At 33.6% G+C, this 23699-nt stretch overlaps 1 protein-coding gene across 5 annotated transcripts in view; it reads left to right on the top strand.

Annotated features, from left to right (window-relative positions):
* Positions 1-23274, top strand: part of Cul1 (cullin 1) — a 30955-nt gene extending 7681 nt beyond the window's left edge. For 3 of the 5 annotated variants that reach the window (XM_072535580.1, XM_072535581.1, XM_072535578.1), the window contains 10 exons: positions 296-646; positions 2751-2969; positions 7973-8227; positions 8980-9273; positions 14123-14386; positions 17196-17375; positions 18607-18756; positions 20211-20329; positions 21497-21938; positions 22944-23274. In XM_072535580.1, the coding sequence (XP_072391681.1) occupies positions 296-646; positions 2751-2969; positions 7973-8227; positions 8980-9273; positions 14123-14386; positions 17196-17375; positions 18607-18756; positions 20211-20329; positions 21497-21938; positions 22944-23024 (2355 nt within the window). In that variant the 3' untranslated portion in view covers positions 23025-23274. Of the gene's footprint in view, positions 1-258; positions 647-2750; positions 2970-7972; positions 8228-8979; positions 9274-14122; positions 14387-17195; positions 17376-18606; positions 18757-20210; positions 20330-21496; positions 21939-22943 lie in introns of all 5 variants that reach the window. The other 2 variants (XM_072535582.1, XM_072535583.1) reach the window with 1 other exon arrangement.
* The last annotated feature ends 425 nt before the right edge of the window (positions 23275-23699 follow it).

Here is a 23699-nt window from a genome sequence, read left to right as displayed (position 1 = left end):
TTAGACGTCTGGTTTTACTTATTACACCCATTTTATTCAGGCTGACTCGATCCGGGGCTCTGGATATTTTCTTAAATATCTCGATTTTTTTTTTTTGGCCTGTGCCAGCAATCGAGATCAGACTAACTACTGTCAAACACTATTGTTAGAGCTATATGATCCTCGAAATGATATTACCGACCTATAACGTTTGTTACTTATAAGATTTTTTGTTATATGTTTAGAACTAAAATGTTAACTTCTGTTCATTAATTTTAGTCAACTTTAACCACAGTCTCTTTGTGTTTGTCCACAGTGTGACGATATATCCTCGAATTCAAAGGAAATGTCTAGTAAGAGCTCCCTAGGTAACAATACATCTGTTTTAAAGCAGTTCGACCTGGATCAAATATGGGGAGATCTACATGCTGGCATCCAGCAAGTATACAATCGAGAAACGATGCATAAATCACGTTACATACAGCTCTATACACACGTTTATAATTATTGCACTTCCGTTCATCAACAGAACAATGGACGAGCTTCGGCAAATGCAAACCCAAAGGGTAAAAAGAATCAGATCGGAGGAGGTGCCCAGCTAGTTGGATTAGAACTTTATAAGAGACTGAGAGACTTTCTTAGGAACTATCTTGTGACTTTACTCAGTGTAAGTATCTTTAAGTTATTATATTTTATCTTTCATTCACATTTTACTTCATCAAAAGTTACTCATGCTCACAAAAATTTTGTAATATAAGCTTCATTATCTGGAATTTATACGAAAAAACACAAAATATATATATATAAGCAGAATCAGTTTTTCGGAAACAACTCCGGCTGTTGTTGCATTGCATTTTGATAACGTCTGTCAAAGTCGCAGACCAAATGCTAGAAAAAATAGGGCTAGACCATGGCCTATAAACTTGGAAAACCGTGTATTATCAGTTCTTATTTACTTTACACTTTTGAATGCTTGAAGCAAACTGCTCCAGCACCAGCAAGAAGCATTACTATCTGACTTGACAATGGTAAGTGATACTTTACCGAAACGTCAAAACGTCTAGTGTCGTCAAAATACTTCAGACTTCATGTTTAGCGCACAGAGGTGCCATCTGCTTTGATGCCTCTGCGTATAGTTTTAATTTAGTTAACTAAATTGACATTATCAAATTTTACAATACTAATATTTTGTAAAGCCACGCGTGGCTTTAAAAAGGGCAGCCACTTTCCTATGTGTACTAGTTATGCATTTTGCTGCTATATCTTTTAAATGGTCATTATGGTTCCAATGAAAAATGATTTTCTCTATCAACAGAACATTGTTTGTTATTACTTCCTCAGCCAATTTCTTTTTTCTTCTTTTTCAGGTGCTATCTTCGCTACGGAGGTTGGCAATCATCATAGCTATTTTAATTTTGAGGCAGTAGCTCTAAATAGTTGTTTTGAGTTGCATCCAAACCATTCTCTCAGGTTCTTAGGCCATGAAATTCGTCTTCTTCCGATGCTTCTTCTGCCATCTATCTTTCCTTGCATTATGAGTCGCAGGATGCCATACTTCTCGCCCCGCATCACATGTCCGAGATACTGTAGCTTTCTTTCTTTAATTGTAAGTTCAACTTCCTTCTCTTTACCTATTCTTCTCAGTACTTCATTGTTCGTAACTCTATCTACCCAGGAAACCCTCATAATTCTTCTATAAGATCTTATAAATCTTCTATTTCTTTTTTAGGCACTCTCAGGGAGATGCCGGGCCATGGTAACATAGGAATTTCTTGCCCTATCAAAAAACTTTTAATGCTTTTAGCTGTATAGCAAGGTGCTCCATATTGCGACCATTATCAAACTATTAGTTAATTTATGGAACCAATCTTGTCTGTAAGACTCTTTTATATTGGTGCTATCGCATGGTTCCTTCTACCGCGTATAAGCTTACCATTTTTATGCCACTCATTGTAGACCAGATTTTAATTTGATAATTTGTTTTATTATCATCCCTTCTCATATTTTCCCTAGGACGTCTTCGGACAAATTAGGCTTTATCATCCATAATTTGAAATGTTGCTTCATCACTAAAATAACCCTGCAAATGTGAATAAAAATTATAAAGTATGAAAAATTATTTGTATTAACTTACTTTTGCTAAGAATCAATAGTCCAGTCTTTTTGCAAATTGTGGTCTTAGTTGTAGCTTCGAACAGACCTGCGGTATTTAGACCTTTCCGAACAGACGTACCAGTAGGTACGTTTCTCATTTAAGTTTTTGACTCAACTTTCGAACTGACGATTAAGATACACCACATTTTCGTGCCATTTCTGTTTGATTATATTGATTATTTTCTATTAGAGCAGTACCAGAAAAGATTTGCCCAACAAAAAGATCTTTACATTTATAAACACTTACCACTGCAAATAATATCAACATTTACAACTGCAGATTTTACAAAATTTGAACACCAGTGACTAATTTAAGTAAAGTTTAAAATTAAAGTTGGAAAGAGTCGTTACTATACACGTTCTATTGTCACCTGTCAAGTTTTGACAATTCATTCAAAAAGTTTCACCATTTTTAACTTAATTATGTAGCATTTGGTAGCATGATTATTCACTAATTGTTATGCAACCCATTCAACAGCTCTCTATCACTGTGAAGATACATTATGTTACATAGTCAGATTGTTTTGTGATACATACTCAAATTGACGAAAAATTTGTACAGACTATAATTTTTGGAGAGTTTTTGTTTATTGTTTAAGTCAATTTGTTTGTTTTAGGATGGACTACATCGCATGGACGAAGACGTTCTCAAATTTTATACAAATCAGTGGGAGGATTATCAGTTTTGTAGTAAAGTGCTCGATGGTGTATGTGCATATCTTAATAGACATTGGGTGAAAAGGGAATGTGAGGAAGGTAGGAAAGGTATATATGAAATATATCAACTCGCACTGGTTACATGGAGGGATCATCTCTTCAAACAATTAAATAAGGCAGTAAGGTTCATTGTTTTTGTTAAAATATTTGTATTTCTTACTAATACCCTAATACTTAGATTTCTTTCTGTGGTAGTTTGTTGACAGATTTCCAAACTGTGAGTTTTGGGCACATATAAATGTTAGGTTGCAAATTGTCCATACATGAATAATTGTGGTAGTCTAAACAAAAACTTAGTTGTTGCAGATTTTAAATAAATAAAGAATTCAAATAGGTCGAAAGATAAGTATTTGTTGGTAATTTGTGATTTACTATATTAAATGAACATTTTTCGAAAATAACTTACGCCAATTTTCTCCGTTAGTAATGAGTTTTGTAGCATATTTATTAAAAGTTGTAGGAGATAGAAAAATGATTGAAAATTTGTAGTATGTTAGTTTAGTATGGATATAGTAAGTAAAGTATGGATTTGGAGCGAAATTTGCTATATTTTTTCTGTTAGGATTTTGTTCTAAAATTATTTTCTTGTGGTATTACTTTCGTATCTACTATATTTAATTGGAGTTAACCATAATCAAACACCTAGATTGGGAGGAAGAAGGATTAAACCTTAATGATACACGTTTGAGTCATTTAAATGAGCAATCAAATAAAATAGGTCTTAAAATGAACCTTCAAACAACCAAAATAATGAGTAGTCTACAAACTAACTTATATATATATATATATATATATATATATATATATATATATATATATTATATATATATATATAATATATACTTATATATATATATATATATATATATATATATATATATATATATATATATATATATATATATATATTTATATATAGCTTTCAGCAAGTTAAGCTACATTTTGAAGAACCAATGTGTTTAAGCGTAGAGTTAATGACAGGTTTATCTTACCAGTGACTACAAACGTATTTGAGACCATGGTCTTCACAAAGAAAACTTTAGAACAGCTCAGTATAACTCAAGAGCGATGGGGAGAGCCATGTTCAGGATCAGTTAGAGAGGCAGGATTCGGAATACTTACATCAATGACAGAACAAAAATTACTGATGTCATGAAACGTATAGCGAGGCTTGAGTGGCAATGGATCGGGCACGTTACTCGAGATTACCCTGAAAATGGATGCAGAGAATAATAATCTGGAAACCAAAAGAGAACAGGACAGTAGTGGGCAGACTGCAGAGAGGTGGACAGATGATATCAAACATATTGTGATCAAGCAGTAGATGATAATTACTCATATATCAATTGAAACAAATGCAAGAAGAAGAACCATTAAGTTTAGTTTTTAATGTAAAAATCCCATTAAGAATGATAGGTATTTTAAAATGGGGCATCCGAGAGGCTACTTTAATAGGGAAGGCATTATCTGCCTTTCTCCACGTTTTGCTTTCTTTTTGTGAAAGCTCTAGAATTGCCTCTTCTTCAAATGTGTGGCCGTCCAGCGAGCTAGGGACCTTGGTTTTGGCCTTGGTCACCGACTCTCCGCACATGAGTATTACAGTACCTGGCCAAATTATTAGGCCAAGCAAGGAAAAATTTACTATATGAAGTTATTTCTCTCAATTCTCTCAAGATTATACACAAATATATTTGAAAAAAATTACTGTTCTGTTCTTTTTTGTGAATATTAACTATTAGGTAATTAAACTGTACTAAAAAAGTTAACAAAAAACTTTTATTTATTAAAAAAGTATAATTTTTACAAAGTAGGGATAAATGTAATATTTTGTATGTCCGCCTTTGGCTACTAAAAGAGCTTAAACACGTCGAGGCATGCTCTCGATACAGTCTTTAATAGTTTCCTGGAGGTGAGGATTATGATTCCACTCATATATGAGCGTTTCAAGTAACTCCCTTTTATTAGTATTTTTTTTTGGAAATCTCCCTTTTTAGTAGTTCCCACCCATTCTCAATAGCGTTTATATCAGGCGAGCTGCCTGGCCAGTCAAGAATAATTTTTTTTTGTTTCAAATAAGTTTAAATACTGGCACCATCGTGCATAAATATGGGCCCCTCTTCTCCAGGAAATCATTCCTGCAGCTGTGGCAAAAGTCTCGTCTCGAGTACTTTCCGGTACTGGTCTTGTCTCATCGTCTTTTCCACCACGTAGAGACCTGTACCTTTGCCGGATACCACAGACCAGACCATGAGTGACGGTGGGTGTTTGATGGTGGGCACAGTGCAGTCGGGATTGTATTTCTCGTTGGGCCGTCTCCGAACAAACTTCGTTTTTTTTCTGCCAAAACTTAAAAAACGGATTCGTCCGAGAAGCAGACCTGAAATCAACAAAATTTTTAGAAATGCTCAAGTTTTTTAGTTTTTAATATTGATATTCAAGCAAAACAACACAAATATACCTTTTTCCAGTCTTCCACTGTCCAGTTTTTGTATTTTTGTGCCCATTCGAAACGTTTCTTTATCATAGCCGGAGTAAGCTTGGCCTAGCTACCAGTTTATTTTCGATAAGTCTCTGACGAACTGTTCTTTCTAAAACACAAATTCCGTCATCTCTCATCTCCTGGGTAAACATTCGCAGTGGTTTCTTTCTGTTTACTAGGCAAATATCTCTTATTTTGCGATCAGTCCTAGGAGTAGTAGTCACACGATATCTTCCGCTGTGACCCTTACGCTTTGGATCCAAACTGACTCCAGACGCAATTTTCTGATTTATATTCCTTACAGAACTTCTTGATACTCCTATCATTGCTGCTATTTCATTTTGAGACATTTTTCCAGCTTTTAGTAGTCCAAATACCTGGCCTACTCGTTTTGGTGACAGATCAGCGTTTTTCCCCATCCAAAAATGTATCTTCTTCTTCTTAACATGCCATACACCAAAGTGCGTAGGCGACTATCTCATTACTAGAATTCTGTTCTTGGCGGCGTGACACAGCTCGCCTGTATTGTGTATTCCTGTCCATTCTTTAATATTCCTTAACCAGGATAATTGTTTGCGGCCGGCTCCTCTCCTACCTTCGATCTTCCCTTGTAGGATTAACTGTGGTATTTCATATTTTGCTCCTCTCAATATGTGCCCAAGGTAACCAATCTTGCGTTTTTTAATTAATTCAAAGAGTTCTCTTTCCACGCCGGCTCTCTTAAGGACGTCATCGTTTCGAACTCTATCCACCCAAGGTATGCGCATCATTCTTCTCAATGACCACATTTCAAATGCTTCAAGTTTGTTGATAGATGTTTTTTTCAAAGTCCACGTTTCCATGCCATAAAGCAAGATGGACCATATATAGCACTTGACCATTCTGTAGCGTATTTCGAAATTTAGGTTTTGATTACATAGGAGCGGTCTGAATTTCACAAAAGCTTGTCTTGCCAGTTGTATTCGGGTTTTTATCTCTTGTTGTGGATCCGATTGGTCATTGATTGTGGTGCCAAGGTATTTAAAAGTTTTCACGCGTTTTATGCGATCGTCACCTATGCATATTATCGGGTTTTCTGGAGGGTTTCTGCTAATGACCATATATTTCGTTTTCAAAATGTTGATTTTGAGGCCATATTTTTTACCTATGCTATTCACCCTATCAAGTAATAACTGCTGATCTTCCAAATTATCAGTTATAATCACTGTGTCGTCCGCATAGCGTAGGTTGCTAATTGGTATGCCGTTCACCTTAATGCCTAATTCCGTGTCTTCTAATGCTTCCGCAAATATATTTTCAACATATAAATTAAAAAGCATCGGAGAGAGTATGCAGCCTTGGCGGACACCTTTCCGGATTTCAAATTCATCCGTATATTGGTCTTGATCAATCCTCACCTTTGCCATTTGGTTCCAGTATAGATTCTGAATAATTCTGATCTCCTTCTGGTCCATGTTGGCCCTATGTAGTAGTTCCATCATGATATCATGTTTAACATTGTCAAATGCCTTCTCGTAGTCGATGAAGGTGAGGTAGACATCTTTTCGTTGATCTAAACAGTTTTGTATTAAGGTGTTCAAACATAAAATTGCCTCTCTTGATCCTAGTCCTCCCTTAAAACCGAATTGTGTTGACCCGCTAAGTTCTTCTAGTATCTTGTACATTCTTGAGTGTAATATCCTAAGGAAGAGTTTCAGCAAGTGACTCATTAAACTGATTAAGCGGTGTTCATTGCATTTTGTGGCATTAGCTGTTTTTGGGATCATCACAAAGGATGACTGCAGCCATTCTCGCGGAATGTAACCAGTATCATAAATTCTATTGAACAGCTTTACCAAGATTTCGATATTCTCCTCGTCTAGTAGTTTTATTGCTTCTATATTAATTTCATCTGGACCTGTTGCTTTATGCATCTTTGTGGTTCTAACTGCATATTCTATTTCACTTCGCATTATTGATGGCCCTGATAAGTTTTCGGAAGGAAGTTTGCGCGTTGGTTGTGTTGGTCTTTCCTCATTAAAAAGTCTTTCTGCGTATTCTTTCCACGCCATTGCTATCTCCTCTTCTGACTCTATGTATTCGTTTCTGTCGTTGCGTATTCTTGTTCTGTGGTGGCTTTTGTGTATATTCGATATTTCTTTGATCTTCTTATGTAGTCCAAACAAAAATGTATAATATCCTTAATTATACCAATAACTTCACTGCCTATGGTTATAATATAAAAAATAATAAAAAAAAGATAAATCACGCACCTCTGCAATTAAATTTCAGCTCAAAACCGTTTAAAATTCAAATGTTCACAGGCAGTATTTGAGGTTATAAAATGCACACTAGTTGACAGGACGCAATGCTGTCTAGAAATGGCGGATAGGGCGATGTTGCTAACGTTAAAATAGTACAATAATGTTACCATACTATATTAAATGTTGCTATGCGAAAAAATAATAACATTCCTGTTGATAAAAATTATTAATTTTAAAAAATGCAAATTTTTAATGCTTGGCCTAATAATTTGGCCAGGTACTGTATGTGTGGTATGTATATGATCATCCGAAAGGTTATAGCTACTATATTATATTTAACTTTTAACAAACTGTTGTTATTTTTTATACTCCTTATTAAAGAAACATTTTTATTTTCAAGGTTACCAACGCAGTTCTCAAACTGATAGAAAAAGAAAGGAACGGCGAAACAATTAACACGCGTTTAGTATCTGGTGTAATAAATTGTTACGTAGAACTAGGTTTAAATGAAGAAGAACCAGGAGCTAAAGGGCCTAACTTGAGTGTTTACAAGGACAGTTTTGAAAACGTTTTTCTAGAAGATACCGAACGATTTTACATGAGGGAGAGCACTTCGTTCTTGTCCGAAAATCCAGTTACTGAATATATGAAAAGGGTAAGTTTTTTTTACATATTAACAAAAAATTTTATTAATGGCTGCTATTAAAGTTTAAAATTTTTTTATTATTCTTTCCTAAAGCGTAGGTAAACGTATAAAAACACCATTTTGGTAATAGCTAAATACTTTATACCTCTTGTAAATAACTTGGTTTTGTCAATTTTTTATATGCAGCATTATCAAATCACATTAAATGTTCTTTTACATTTTGTACCATGCCTGTCTTTAAGCGTTGGGTATCATCATGTTATCAAACTGCTATAATGCTTTTCGTTAGGTAGCTACTTGAAATAATTCTTCGACTGTTTTCTGTGTCAGATCTCTTAAGTGATCCAGACCCGTTGATATGTGTAATCAGCAAGTTTTTCGTTGTTATACTGCGTTCTTATTAATATTCTGCCCAAAGATATAGCTTTTTTTCTCCGTTTTTGTTTGCTTGAGTCATTACTTAATCGTAAGAATCTTGTAATCAGGTTTTTGGCAACTCCTTATGATTTTGATGGGAAGTAATGTACAAGCATTTAGATACTTATCTGTTTGCGAGGGTTTGCGGAAAACTGCATGTTAAAGAGATAATGCCGTTGCCAATTTGGGTTTTATGATCATGGTGACTTGCAACTACCTAAAACAAGTTACTTTGTTTCCGTTTTGTGTATTTTTCGCAAGTCGAAATATAGCTTTAGGGCATCTGCTGGTTACGACGAGAAATTTACCAACATATACAATATATAATTCATTTTGTATTGCAGGCGGAGCAAAGGCTTGCAGAAGAACAAAAACGTGTCCAAAACTACCTCCATATAACAACAAGTGAACGATTAGCAGGAACTTGTGAACGTGTTCTTATTCAGAAACATTTGGAACTGTTCCATTCGGAATTCCAGCAACTTTTAGACGATGACAAAGACGCCGATCTAGGTAGGATGTACAGCTTAGTTGCTAGGATTCCAGACGGTCTCGGTGAGCTGAAAACGTTACTGGAACAACACATAGCTGCACAAGGTTTAGCTGCAATCGAGAAGTGTGGAGAAAGTGCAGTTAATGTAAGTAATTTGTTTTATTATAAAAACTCTTTTATAATTCAATTAAATTGATATAAATTATTTTGACGACAAAGCTTTTCGTCATAAATTTATTAAAAAATCTTGTAACCATTTGGTTTTGGTGGGATTGCTTCTGTGGTTGCTTTTATTATTGTTTGGCAAACTGTTCTTCTTTGTAGACTATAGTACCTAATTCAAAAGTCCTTTTTTCGTAATTATTTTTTTATAGCATATCTTATACTTATTTTTCTTGTCTCAGTCTTTCGAAACCTAAGATCTTGGTCAATTTTTTTGACTTTATGCACGTCTGATCATAACAACGTTTTTTTATAGATATCTCTTATCTCTAGTTATGTACTCCTTGCACCCATATTTTGTTCCATTGCAAAACTTAGTGGCCTTTGCCCTTTATCATTACTTTTTCATGTTTAGTAGGTTTTCCCGCTTTTTCTTCTTGTTCTTCTAGTGCAGACTCCACTAATGAAGGTTGACTATAACCATTGTTTGTCTCTATCTTCTGCTTTTCTTAAAAGCGTCTATGTGTTTAACTCGGTTCAGTCGCGAATGTTTTTCAGCCAGGATATTTGTCGTCTGCCAGGACCCCCTTTTCCCTTCGATTTTACCCTTCGTAATCAGCTGCAACAACTAATACTTCTTATTTCTAAATATGTGCCCCAAATACGCTGTCCTCTTTTAATAGCGTTCAAAAGTTCTTTGTCACTCCCCATTCTGTGCAACACCGTTTTGTTCATAATATGATCGGTCCATGGTATTTTCAAAATTTTTCTAAAAAACATCTCAAAACTTTCAGCTTTCTCATCATTTCAACATTAACAGTCCAAACTTCGGCACCATAAAGAAGAATAGAGTGATAACGGTTTTCCCGCTACATTCTTGTAAATATTTTGTTGTTGTAATATCCCAACACAATTTTTATATAGTATTTATGGATTTTCTCATATTCTTTGGTTAGTTGTTTATAGAAAATGTCTCTGGTTTCCTTATCTTCAATGGGAGCATATGTATTAATTATTCACGTACGTAATCGAAACCAGAGTCTATAAGAATTAACTAAAATCATAATAAGTTGGCTGAGATGAAAATTTTGTGAATAAAAGACTATTACGGATATAGTAAAGTATTATAAAGTATAAACTAGTTTATAATACTAGCTAGTATAAACCACTAGCTTTAATATTTGTCGACTATGAAAAGGCATTCGACACCGTAAATCAACAAAAAATGTTGGAAGCCTTGACAGAATGCCGAATTGACTATCGGTATATAAATATAATTAAACACATATACCAAAACGCAACAGCCAGTGTTAGAGTGGGTGATCGTCAAACCCAGAAATTCCCGATACAACATGGAGTACGCCAGGGGGACACCATATCGCCGAAACTGTTCACTACGCTCTTGGAATATATATATGTAAAAGGGCAAAACTGACCGACAAGGGCATAAACATAAACGGAGTAAAGCTTAGCCATCTAAGGTTTGCAGATGATATTGTACTAATAGCTGATAGGATAGATGAGGCCAAAGAACTTTTAAATCAGCTCTACCTTTCCTCGCTATTGAAAATAAATATATCTAAAACCCAGATGATGACAAATCTTGTAGTCAGCGAAGATATATGCGTAGGAACAAGATCCATAGACCAGGTAATGGCCTATAAATACCTAGGTCATGTCACTTTATGCACGTCTGATCATAACAACGTTTTTTTTATAGATATCTCTTATCTCTAGTTATGTACTCCTTGCACCCATATTTTGTTCCATTGCAAAACTTAGTGGCCTTTGCCCTTTATCATTACTTTTTCATGTTTAGTAGGTTTTCCCGCTTTTTCTTCTTGTTCTTCTAGTGCAGACTCCACTAATGAAGGTTGACTATAACCATTGTTTGTCTCTATCTTCTGCTTTTCTTAAAAGCGTCTATGTGTTTAACTCGGTTCAGTCGCGAATGTTTTTCAGCCAGGATATTTGTCGTCTGCCAGGACCCCCTTTTCCCTTCGATTTTACCCTTCGTAATCAGCTGCAACAACTAATACTTCTTATTTCTAAATATGTGCCCCAAATACGCTGTCCTCTTTTAATAGCGTTCAAAAGTTCTTTGTCACTCCCCATTCTGTGCAACACCGTTTTGTTCATAATATGATCGGTCCATGGTATTTTCAAAATTTTTCTAAAAAACATCTCAAAACTTTCAGCTTTCTCATCATTTCAACATTAACAGTCCAAACTTCGGCACCATAAAGAAGAATAGAGTGGATAACGGTTTTCCCGCTACATTCTTGTAAATATTTTGTTGTTGTAATATCCCAACACAATTTTTATATAGTATTTATGGATTTTCTCATATTCTTTGGTTAGTTGTTTATAGAAAATGTCTCTGGTTTCCTTATCTTCAATGGGAGCATATGTATTAATTATTCACGTACGTAATCGAAACCAGAGTCTATAAGAATTAACTAAAATCATAATAAGTTGGCTGAGATGAAAATTTTGTGAATAAAAGACTATTACGGATATAGTAAAGTATTATAAAGTATAAACTAGTTTATAATACTAGCTAGTATAAACCACTAGCTTTAATATTTGTCGACTATGAAAAGGCATTCGACACCGTAAATCAACAAAAAATGTTGGAAGCCTTGACAGAATGCCGAATTGACTATCGGTATATAAATATAATTAAACACATATACCAAAACGCAACAGCCAGTGTTAGAGTGGGTGATCGTCAAACCCAGAAATTCCCGATACAACATGGAGTACGCCAGGGGGACACCATATCGCCGAAACTGTTCACTACGCTCTTGGAATATATATATGTAAAAGGGCAAAACTGACCGACAAGGGCATAAACATAAACGGAGTAAAGCTTAGCCATCTAAGGTTTGCAGATGATATTGTACTAATAGCTGATAGGATAGATGAGGCCAAAGAACTTTTAAATCAGCTCTACCTTTCCTCGCTATTGAAAATAAATATATCTAAAACCCAGATGATGACAAATCTTGTAGTCAGCGAAGATATATGCGTAGGAACAAGATCCATAGACCAGGTAATGGCCTATAAATACCTAGGTCATGAGATTCGCATAGGAAAAGATAACCAAACCGTTGAGCTTCTCCGTCGTATAAGACTGACTTGGGCAGCCTTCGGCAAGCTGAACCATATTTTTAAATCGTCTGATATACCAATATGCCTTAAAAGAAAAACGTTTAATCAGTGTGTTTTGCCAGTGTTAACTTACGGTGCGGAAACGTTGACCATGACAAGGAGAACAGTTCAAAAGATCCGTGTGTGTCAAAGGGCGATGGAGCGTGCTATGTTGGGCGTTTCACTACGAGACAAGATCCCAAATCACCAGCTACGACAAAGAACAGGAGTGGCTGATGCAGTAGAGAGAGTAGCAACACTAAAATGGAACTGGGCAGGTCACGTGGCTCGAATGACAGATAATAGATGGACAAAGCGGATACTGGAATGGAGACCAAGAGATGATGCCTACCGAAGCAGAGGTCTTCCACCAACACGTTGGACTGACGATCTAAAACGTTGTCATAGGAATTGGATGCAAGAGGCACAAGATCGAAATAGATGGAAAATTATGAGGGAGATCTATGTCCAGCAGTGGATAAGCGAAGATTGAATGATGAAAGTATTATATTTTGGAGAAAATATATCACTTTATATTTAGAAAGATAAAACAATATAAACATTAGTACAATTTTGTATATTTCTTAATCTTTGCCCAATTATTTTTAAATATTTAATCATATAATCTATTATTAGTGAATTTTATATTTTGTAGGACTCTAAATACTACTCCTCATCACACTAAACTATGAAAACATGAGAAAAAAACCACAATTTTAACTGAAAATAGATCATATTATTATAATATGAATATAACATATTCTCAATTGAATACAGTCCAAACAACAATATTTGATATATTAACATTAGAAGTTAGAAAATCAATCAATATGACAACTCCACGAAAGACCTTAGGTCTAAGTGATATATATATATATATATATATATATATATATATATATATATATATATATATATATATATATATATGTAGAGATGATAAAACTTATCAATGAAGAAAATCCAAGAAAAATCTATTACTGAACAAATATACCTCCAGAATCTTCCCAGAAGACTGGCTTAGATCAACCCATACCCAAGAAAATAAATTAAATAGATGTTCACCTAAAAACCTGAACGACAATCCATTTGGATTTCTTATGTTGCTTGGTACAAGGGAGGACATTATTTGGCCTCTATGACGAGATAAGTGAAAAGACGTGTTCCTCTATGTGAGTAAAACATACAGAACTAATAGAAACTTATAAGATAGAGGCCTTTGAGATGTGGGCTTTTCGTAGGATGCTGAAGATCTCTTGGGCAAAGCACGTGACCAACAATGAGGTGCTGAGAAGGATGGGGACAAAGAGAACTCCTAAACATTATAAAAAAATAAATAGAAAAAACGAGTTTTCTAGGACATATTTACAGAGGAGAAAAATACAACTTCCTACGACTCACAATGGAAGGGAAAGTGGAAGAAAAAAGATGTCCAGGAAGAAGAAAATGATCGTGGCTGAAGAATGTAAGAGACTAGACATATATGGACATTTATTCATCAGTTTGAGATAGAGAGTAATTTGCTGCAATAGTCCCCAACCTTCAGTAATGAAGAAGGTACCTACCTTAAAAAGAAGATTTTCAGTTAAAAATGTGGTTTATTTTCATTAAATAATAATGTAGCACATAATAAATCTTTTATTTATTAATTTTAATATTTATTTGCTGATTTCTTTTAGGATCCTAAGGTTTACGTCAATACGATATTAGAAGTGCACAAGAAATATAATGCTCTAGTTTTAGTGGCGTTTAGTAATGACAGTGGCTTCGTTGCTGCCCTGGATAAGGCTTGCGGCAGATTCATTAATGCCAACGCTGTCACTAAACAAGCTAATTCAAGCAGTAGGTCTCCGGAACTACTTGCAAAATACTGTGATCTTTTATTGAAAAAATCAAATAAAAACGCTGAAGAGGCTGAGCTCGAAGATACTTTAAATCAAGTGGTAAGTAAATTTCGGGAGATCCTAAAAGATTCTTTGGTTTATCTTTATTGATATTGAAAAAGATTGGGTTTGGTCATTATTTTTAGACAAAAATCAATAAATAAGTAACAGCAACTTTTTGTAATCTCAATCGACATTTTCCAACGGTTTGCGAAATATAAACTGAAGTGGCTTATAATCCTATTCTACCATGAAAACCTTAGAGCGTTAAAATTGCGGAAACCGCTGATATCCAAAAACAATTCCTAATAATTATCTTCTTTAAGTTCCATCTTCTATCGAAGGTTAGAAATTATCATGGCTATGCAGATCCTGTTGACTGTCGCTTTAAATAGTTCTGCACTACTGGATTCAAACCATTTCCTCAAGTTCTTAAGCCAGGATATTCTTCGTCTTTCAAGAGTTTCATATTCAAGAGTTTTAACAATTCTGTTGTGTATTATTTTCAAAAATGTTGTAAGTGTGTGACTCATTAAAGTTATTGTTTTGTGATTTGAGCAGAATATTGCACTTGACTTTTTGGGTATTGCTACAAAGGTCGATTGCATCCATTGTTTGGGGATTGGGGCAGTCTGATATATTAGATTAAAGAGTTCAACCATTACATCAATAACATCTTCATCAGTGAGTTTTAATAATTCGACGGGCATCATGTGGTCCGGTAGCTTTGCCCTCGCTTGTGTTTTTGATTGCACAGATGACTTCTTCCCGTAATATTGGTGGTCCGGTATCCTTTATGGTTTCTAATGATAGTTCTTCTCTTTCATCGTTAAATAGCTTTTGGATGTAATTGATCCAGTAATAATTCTCTATTGCTTCTTTATTTGAGCATAATATTTATGACTATCTCTTAAACTTTTCGAAGCATAAGCCACTCGTACACCATCTTGTAATATTTGTCTTCCATATTTTCTTATGAACTATCAACTGATAAAACAACAAGTTTTCTTTCATCAAAATAGGGTAATGCATTAAGAACTCTTTTAAATAACAAAATTTAGCTTATCAACTTGATTTCATTCTTATAATATATGTTTTTACATTAGGTTTTCCAAATTATTAGTCCAACTTGACAAATTTAAAATAAATTTAGCAATACACCTGGTGATGAAATGTCAAACGGGCCATAGGAAACTCAATGGGAAATTCTAAACTGTTAAATTCCTGCTTCCCTAAATATTTTATATCATAAGTCATGAGATACTATTTGTAGAATATGAGTATGTAGAAGGTCTGAAATCTGTATTGAAAACAAATGTTAAAATTATTCTACGAATTAAACACATATTAAAAATATACATTTACCAAAGTATTGTTGTAAAAGTTGGGCCACACGTAGTGCAAAATGTGTATAACGGGTTGCGTGTGGTCACAATGAAGTTAGATAATATTTGATTTTTGTCAAAATTTTTATTTTATGATTTATTATTTAAAAAACAATAAAGTTCATAAAACATACTCAGTTTAGGAGAAAGTAGCATTAATAAAGAGATTTCAGGCAATTACATTGACATTTTAACTGATTTTTGACTAAGGAGGCTATTTTAAAAGCCAGATTTTAGAAGACAGAAATTAGTTGGCTAGATATAAGTGATTTAAAAATTTGGATATTAAATGGTATACTTCCTGCAATCGAAAAAACAATCTTTATTAAGATATAAACTAAACTTCATTCTGTTTGTGCTCTAAAAAGTTATCCCATGAGAAAAATCTATTCCATGTTGGTTAGATGTCTTTTTAAACATGCCACTGTCAAGGTGCCTTTGCGAGCCTTATCAAGTCCCCTTAAAGTTGGCAATTAACATAGCAAAACCTTCTCTGTCTTAGGCTATTCTAAACAATTGTTATGCTCTTGTTATACCGGGCCATTCTGTGATCCGTTTTAACCAAGGGGTTAGCTGTCTAATAATCCCTCTTCGTCCTTTAAATTTTCCCATCGTAATCCATTGGAGAATATTATAGCGACTTCTCTGTAATATGTGTCCAAAATATGCTATTTTTCTAGATTTGATTCTTTCAATTAACTTACGAGTTGCGTCTGCTCTGTTAAGAACTGCCTCGTTTATTTGCATAGCCGTCCACGGTATCATAATATAAGAGAGGACACCATACGTAACTTTTGATAATGCGCTTCCGAGCTATATCATTCATTTTGTGTGCAATGTTTAGTACCATCTCTCGTTCCATCGTGTCCTATAGTATTCAAAAGGCCATGCAGTCCATTTATGTCACCAATCAATATCATAATAACTATCATCTGCATATCTGATATGTATGAGTTTTCCATTAATTTTTTACACTATATTCCAAGTTTGTAGAGCTTGTTTAAATTTATATATATATATATATATATATATATATATATATATATATATATATATATACACTGTTCCGAAAGGTTTCCGCGGTTAGTACAATTAAACCTAGAACCTAGACCAAATGAAATTTTTTGTGCAGACAGCCCCGATCCTATATAGGCCAAACAAATCGTGTAATTCAAAATAGGATTTATAAACATTCCATTTCTGTTCGTAATTTCGACTCAATTTCAGCTCTAGGTCAACACCATCTTCATACAGGTCACAAAATTGGTTTTGAAAACTCCAGAACCAAATTGTATCAATAAAAGAGATGACGGGATACGGTTACCTTCGACATGGAGAGCTCTGATAAAGAAAATACCGTCTGCTCCACCCGTCAATCAAAATCCTTCTGTCAGAAATGTTCGCGCCAATCCCCGCGCCATCCTCATGCCAACCCCCATTATCGAATTTTTGTACTATTTGCTAAATTAACATATTCTTTTTAGATGGTAGTATTCAAATATATAGAAGATAAGGACGTCTTTCAAAAATTCTATAGTAAAATGTTGGCCAAAAGGTTAGTGCAGCATATGTCGGCTAGTGACGATGCTGAAGCTTCGATGATCTCAAAATTAAAACAAGCTTGCGGGTTTGAATATACGTCTAAACTTCAAAGGATGTTCCAAGTAAGTAAAATTATTTTATTTAGTAAATTAAAACTAATAAGAAAAGTAATGTTGCCAGTTAGAAAATATTAGGACTTGGTTATGGATTAAAATCCAAAAGAGGCTCTACAGCAAGCACTAAAACCTATTCAAAGCAACAAACACAAATAATCTACAACTTAATTATAGAAGAAACTGCGAAACAAAGTTTTTTTGTATTAAAAAGTACTAAAACAAGTAAATTCCTTGTCAGGATATATTTATGTTAAGGGAATATTTAGGTTAAGTAAAATAAGTACGACAATACTAAGATTTTAGTGTAGTTCACACTACAATTATTCTCTAAGGTCGGAAATTTTGGCTGAAGGACAAGAAAAAGAGAATGCATCGAATGCCTGGGAAAAATGGGTTCACGCCCTTATATGTTTTCATCAACTTTACTTTTTTTTAGTGGCCACATCGCAGTGTCGACATCCATATTCTCAAGAGTTAGGGACAGACAACACAACTTTAAGTGGGATGGACGCCTTACCGTTCAAGTATTCATGTAGTTTTGTGTTTAATTCAATAAAGCCTTTATTTCACACCGGGTTTGATTGTTTTAACAAGCGGCATATATCGTAGTGCAAATCGAGTAACATTCAAAGATTACTACGCAAGTATTCGGACAGAGAATAATTGTTGAAAATAAATTAAGAATCAAATGAATGGTTTAAAAGTTTCAAGAGTTACCCGACACCAGAAAATCAGATTGATGGTGAAAAAAAAGGCTAGAGGATACGTGGCAACACTGTCGGAAGAAAAGTGGGCATAAATAAGCCTAGAGTCCAATTAACGTTGGAAAAGAGGGCTTATAAACAAATATAAAATCTTTGAGGTTAAAAGTACAGCATATACCATAGACATAATAATACAAATGGACTGAGCCTGACTCTTTCTTATTGGCCGGATTTATCGACCACGGGACCTTCGCATTGGTTATTTAGCACACGTGGTCGATAAATCCGGTCCATTAGAAAGATATGTCGGGACTATTTTGCGTCAGTTTACTCTGTCACACTGGGGGAACGGGACTTATTGTAGCGCTCAATTTGTATTATACGTCTATGGCATATATTTATAGAATTACAATCAAAGGGTCTCGTTTATTTAAGTGTAAAAAGTGTGATTGTTGTTATTCATTGTCTTATATTTTATATAGACTTATATCGTATATAGCGATATTTTTATTTTTTTTTCGTTTTCTTCACAGGACATTGGAGTCTCAAAAGATTTAAATGAACAATTTAGAAATCACTTACTCAAGTCAAATGAATCTTTAGGAATTGATTTTACTATTCAAGTATTATCTTCGGGCTCCTGGCCATTTCAACAATCATTTACATTTGGTTTACCCTCCGAGGTGAGTGCTTATTAGATCAGTAACTTTAATCTTTTATAATTTAAACTATTTTACATGAATATTACTTTTTTTGAATTACATTTCATAAAACTGCTGTTTTAGCAATTATTAAAGTTTTGATCCATTTAAATTGGAAACAACCTATAAAATTAGTTGTTAACCCGTTTTAACCATTTTTAAGATTAAGTAATAAAATATGTACTTTGGACAACATTTGAAAGGTTTATTTTAATTTGTAGGCTGCATCGTTTTTCGCAGTTGAAAATAGAAAATTTGTTAGAAATTAATTCACAAAATTTTCGGGTTGCCAAAAAAATGGTCGCAAATTTAGGTTGCCAGCTGTTAAAAACGCGCGGTATCAAAATATGAAGTTAAAGACATCTAGCGCGAACGCTACTGGTTTAAAGTGTCAGTTATGTGAGTTTTATAAGTATGCGTCGATAGGTTATACAGGTATGGAAAAAAATTTGACTATAGGGCATTAAGACAAAGTAACGAACTGATAAAATATATTATATAGACTTACATGTCCGAGAGAATAACATGTAACCACATTTCTGTGATAAACCCGTAAGCACTATGGACAGTCATGTCTGCACATTGTTGCCGAAAGAAAGTTTATTTTTTAGATTGTTTGGGGAAATATTTCAACGATGTGATTACAAGATTCAAAAGCAGGTTCATATCTTAGATTAAATCAACAGTTACATTAATCTCAATTCATAAAAAATAACAATTTCATAATTTTAATTAAAATTATTTTAAATTAAATTTTTAAAAAGTCCGCCACGTCAGCCAAGCAATAGCCCAATCTATTGTATAATTTCCTTCTGGTGTTCGACATAATTTCGGGTGTTATGATTTGATTTCCTTCACGCTCATGTCGGTAAATTTGTTGATTCACATAACCCCATACAAAAAAGTCTAAAGGTGCAAGATCAGGAGAGCGAGGTGGCATTTTTATGATACTTTTATACTAATAACTCTACCTGGAAACATAATTTTTTAAAAATCTAACACCTCCCGTGAATTGTGAGCTGGGCAGCCGTCTTGCTGCAATCAATGTATTGTGTTTTGTAAGGAACACTTATGTGCCTATATCTGTAAAAACCGTAACAGTTTTTTTTTATTATTAAAAAACTCGACAAAGAAAGTTTTTCTATTTTGAGACTACGAATTAGTAAAAAATTTAATAAACCTTTAAAATTTAGTCCTGAAATATATATTTTATTAAAGAAAGGATAGTTAAGTTTGCTTTCGTCAACCAAGAAATCTTTGGGTTTCTACTTTCTGATATATTTTACTATTTAATATTAAAAAAATTGCTGAAATTGGCTAGAACTTCAAAATTTGAAAGGGATTTTTCCAGTTTAAGTGAGACACACCTTACATTAAATTTAATAAAATACATGGTGAGTATATTAAATTTAATAAAATACATGTTTTATTTTCAGTTGGAACGAAGCGTACATAGGTTTACAAATTTTTACTCAGGTCAGCATTCAGGGAGAAAACTAAATTGGCTGTATAATATGTCTAAAGGAGAGCTCAATACAAATTGTTTTAAAAATAGGTAAGAATTTTATATTTCTATTGTAACACATTTTTTTAAAGTACTTTGATGTTTTCAAATAAATTAAATCCAAATTATTCGCATGTTGATATTATAGACTATAAGCTCATGGGATATTTTAGGGTCTTCGTGTTCCAGGTTTTCTTCTTCCTTTATATTAAGTGCCTGGTTAAAGTATTCCACCCATCTATTCAATACATCTTTCCTTGTACCCTTTCGCCATTCTGACTTCTGCATTGTCTTGTGGTTGTCTTGAATTCTTTTCTGTTGATGTTAATTTTCTTATAGAATGCTCTGAATTCTTTTTGTCTGTTGAGATTTTCTATATATTTAAGTTCCATATTTAAGTGGTTTCGTTTTTTTCTTTTGTGTATCCTCTTTTCTTCTCTTCTCTTTGTTTGGTAATTCTCTACAGTTGTTCTAGTTCGTCAGGTAAGCACCTTTCTGTAGGCTTCATCTCATCCTCAAATCTATATGTATTATTATTTGTTTGTACTGTTAAATACTGTCCTTATATATTCTTGGTCTGTGCATTTCATGTATGTATTTTGTTTTTATGTCATTAATATATATTTTTATGGCTTTTTCTTCTAATTCTTTAGTTTACCATATCACTTCCTGTTTACTTCTCGCTACTATTGCTATATAATCAGCGAACGCCAGGCAATGATGCTTTTTATGATATATAATTCCTTTTCTATTTATATTGTCTTCCTGCAGCACGTTTTCCAGGAGACTAAAGAGAATAGATGAAAGTGGGTCGCCTTACCTTACTCCTTCATTTACTAGGAAATTGTCTGATATTTCATTATTTATTTTTACTTGGTTTTCTGTTATTCTAGTGTTAGTTGTATCATTTTAATAATTTTTCTGCTTATTTCTAGTTCTTCAGTTCCTTCCTTTATCAAATGCTTGATTAAAGGGTATAAATCTATTCTCTTGTGCTTCTTCCTTGTCTAAAACATGTCTGGTATTCACCAATTATATCTTCCATTCTTTTTTTGTAGTATACTCTTTATATGCATTCCCAATATTTCGTATGCGATGTTTTGCAATGCTATGCCCCTCCAAATCCAGTAATAAATCCAAATACATATTCCTTTTTAATAGAGTAATCCCAGTATTTTTATATGAATATAAGGCAAATAAACATATTATTTTTTTTAGGTATACACTACAAGCCAGCACTTTTCAAATGGCAGTATTACTGCAATACAACGTAGCCGACTCGTGGACAATAGCTCAACTAGAAGAAAATACACAAATTAAAAACGACTTTCTTATACAAGTTGTACAAATACTACTTAAGGCTAAGCTACTCAATTGTGATGACGACGAAAATGAACTCGGTTTAAATTCGATGGTTTGTTTAAATTTAGGATTTAAAAATAAGAAGCTTCGAGTAAACATAAATATTCCTATGAAAACAGAATTAAAATTGGAGCAGGAAACGACCCACAAACACATAGAAGAGGATAGAAAATTGTTGATACAAGCCGCAATAGTTAGAATTATGAAAACGAGAAAGGTGTTGAAACATCAACAATTGGTAGCCGAAGTTTTGAATCAGCTATCCTCGAGGTTTAAACCAAGAGTTCATATTATTAAGGTAAGGGAAATCATAATTTTAAGTTAAGGTATCATATATTATTTAAATATTCTGTTTATATGGGATTAAACCAAAATTATTGGTTGTAATGAAAATCACATCAGAAAATCCATCAGCAATTTGTTATATTTTATTTCCATCGACAATAAAGAAGAATCAATCAAATTTTCAACCGAACAAGAAAACAATAATTCATTTCCTGTTCTGGACATGCTAATCACAAAAGAAGACACAGGATATGCAACCAAAGTCTACAGAAAACCAACTCACATGCGCAGCTATTTAAATTACCACTCCAAACACAATGTAAACATCAAAAAATAAATTATCAGATCTCTATATGACATAGCCCGAAGCACTTGCTCTAATGAAAATGCATTTCAGGAGAAAAAACCTAAAAAAGGTTTTGGCTACCCATTGACATTTTACGAACATCCTCTACTTAGCGAAGAAAAATGTGTAGCAAGCCCATCAGCAGAATGTAGCAGGCTTTGGTTGTCAATACAAAGACGTCAGCAACAAAAATGTACCAACAATAGCGGAGTAAGAGGATATCGAAAAAATATCAACTATAATCTTATACGCAATACATATGCAACACACAATACACAAAACAAATCTACGTTGCACAATTTACGTTACACAATCACAATTATTACGATACAGTTTACACAAAAATACAAATCGGTTAGAATTTAATATTCCTACGGCAAAGACACCACCCTCTGATTTTGTCGGTCATTTACACGCTGGTTCCTACAAGATCGAGGCAATGACATAACCTATAACAAATAACTTTGGTTATACATTTTCGCAGAATTTTTTATAATAATCTTTTTTGAGACCGATATTGGAGTGGAAGTCGAAACATTATTCCATTTAGTCGATACACACTGTATGTTTAGCATACAATCTTTATTATTATTAAAGTAATCTTCATTCAACGTTTATTTGGTCCACAATTACGTAACATTCCATTAATCTTATATATCTTTTCTTTTTCAGAAATGTATAGATATTCTAATCGAAAAGGAATATTTGGAAAGAACTGATGGCCAGAAAGACACATACAGTTATCTTGCATGATTCGGAAGTAGCAAGGAATGATAAAATAATTTATTTTTCACTAAGAAAGTTTGTGACTGTGGAAATTCTGTAATGTATAATTATGTACATACTTAGATTGTATTTTGAATCTTTAAAGTCGAAACCTTACTAAATAAAACAGTTACATTGTCATGTTTTCATAAGGATTATTATTGTTATTTATTGTTCTCGAGATTTTCTTTTTATGTTTTTATTTTCTGATCTTGAACATTAAATACGTACTTTCTTATTGTTTATTTTACTACTGATATCGTATACTCTAACAATAAGTTTATTTACTCGGATTTGAATATGAGAATCGGCATTTACATTAAGGAGAGAGCACTCGGATCTGAGTTTGGCTATTCAGACACAATCTCAGAAATATAAACACATACTCTTGGTTTGTTACTGCTCGGATACAAGTTAGTATATGAGTCGAGTTCACACCGAGCCCCAGTACGTACTGATTAATCAGTTATATATACATTCAAGATGGCCGATACTAAATTTAGTGGAGAACAAGTGGACCAATTTATTAATCTTTATGCACCCACGGCAGATAAAACAGACGAAGAAATAAAAGCATTCATTATATCATGACAACTAAGAATAAAAAGAAAAGAAATATCAACAATAGGCGATTTTAATGCCAAAATTGGACAAGGACGCGGA

This window comes from Diabrotica undecimpunctata, chromosome 6 (genome assembly GCF_040954645.1).
Source record: "Diabrotica undecimpunctata isolate CICGRU chromosome 6, icDiaUnde3, whole genome shotgun sequence".
In the NCBI taxonomy this organism is placed as follows: Eukaryota; Metazoa; Arthropoda; class Insecta; order Coleoptera; family Chrysomelidae; genus Diabrotica; species Diabrotica undecimpunctata.
Note: the sequence above shows the minus strand (reverse complement) of the source record. Positions and strands in the feature narration are given on the sequence as shown.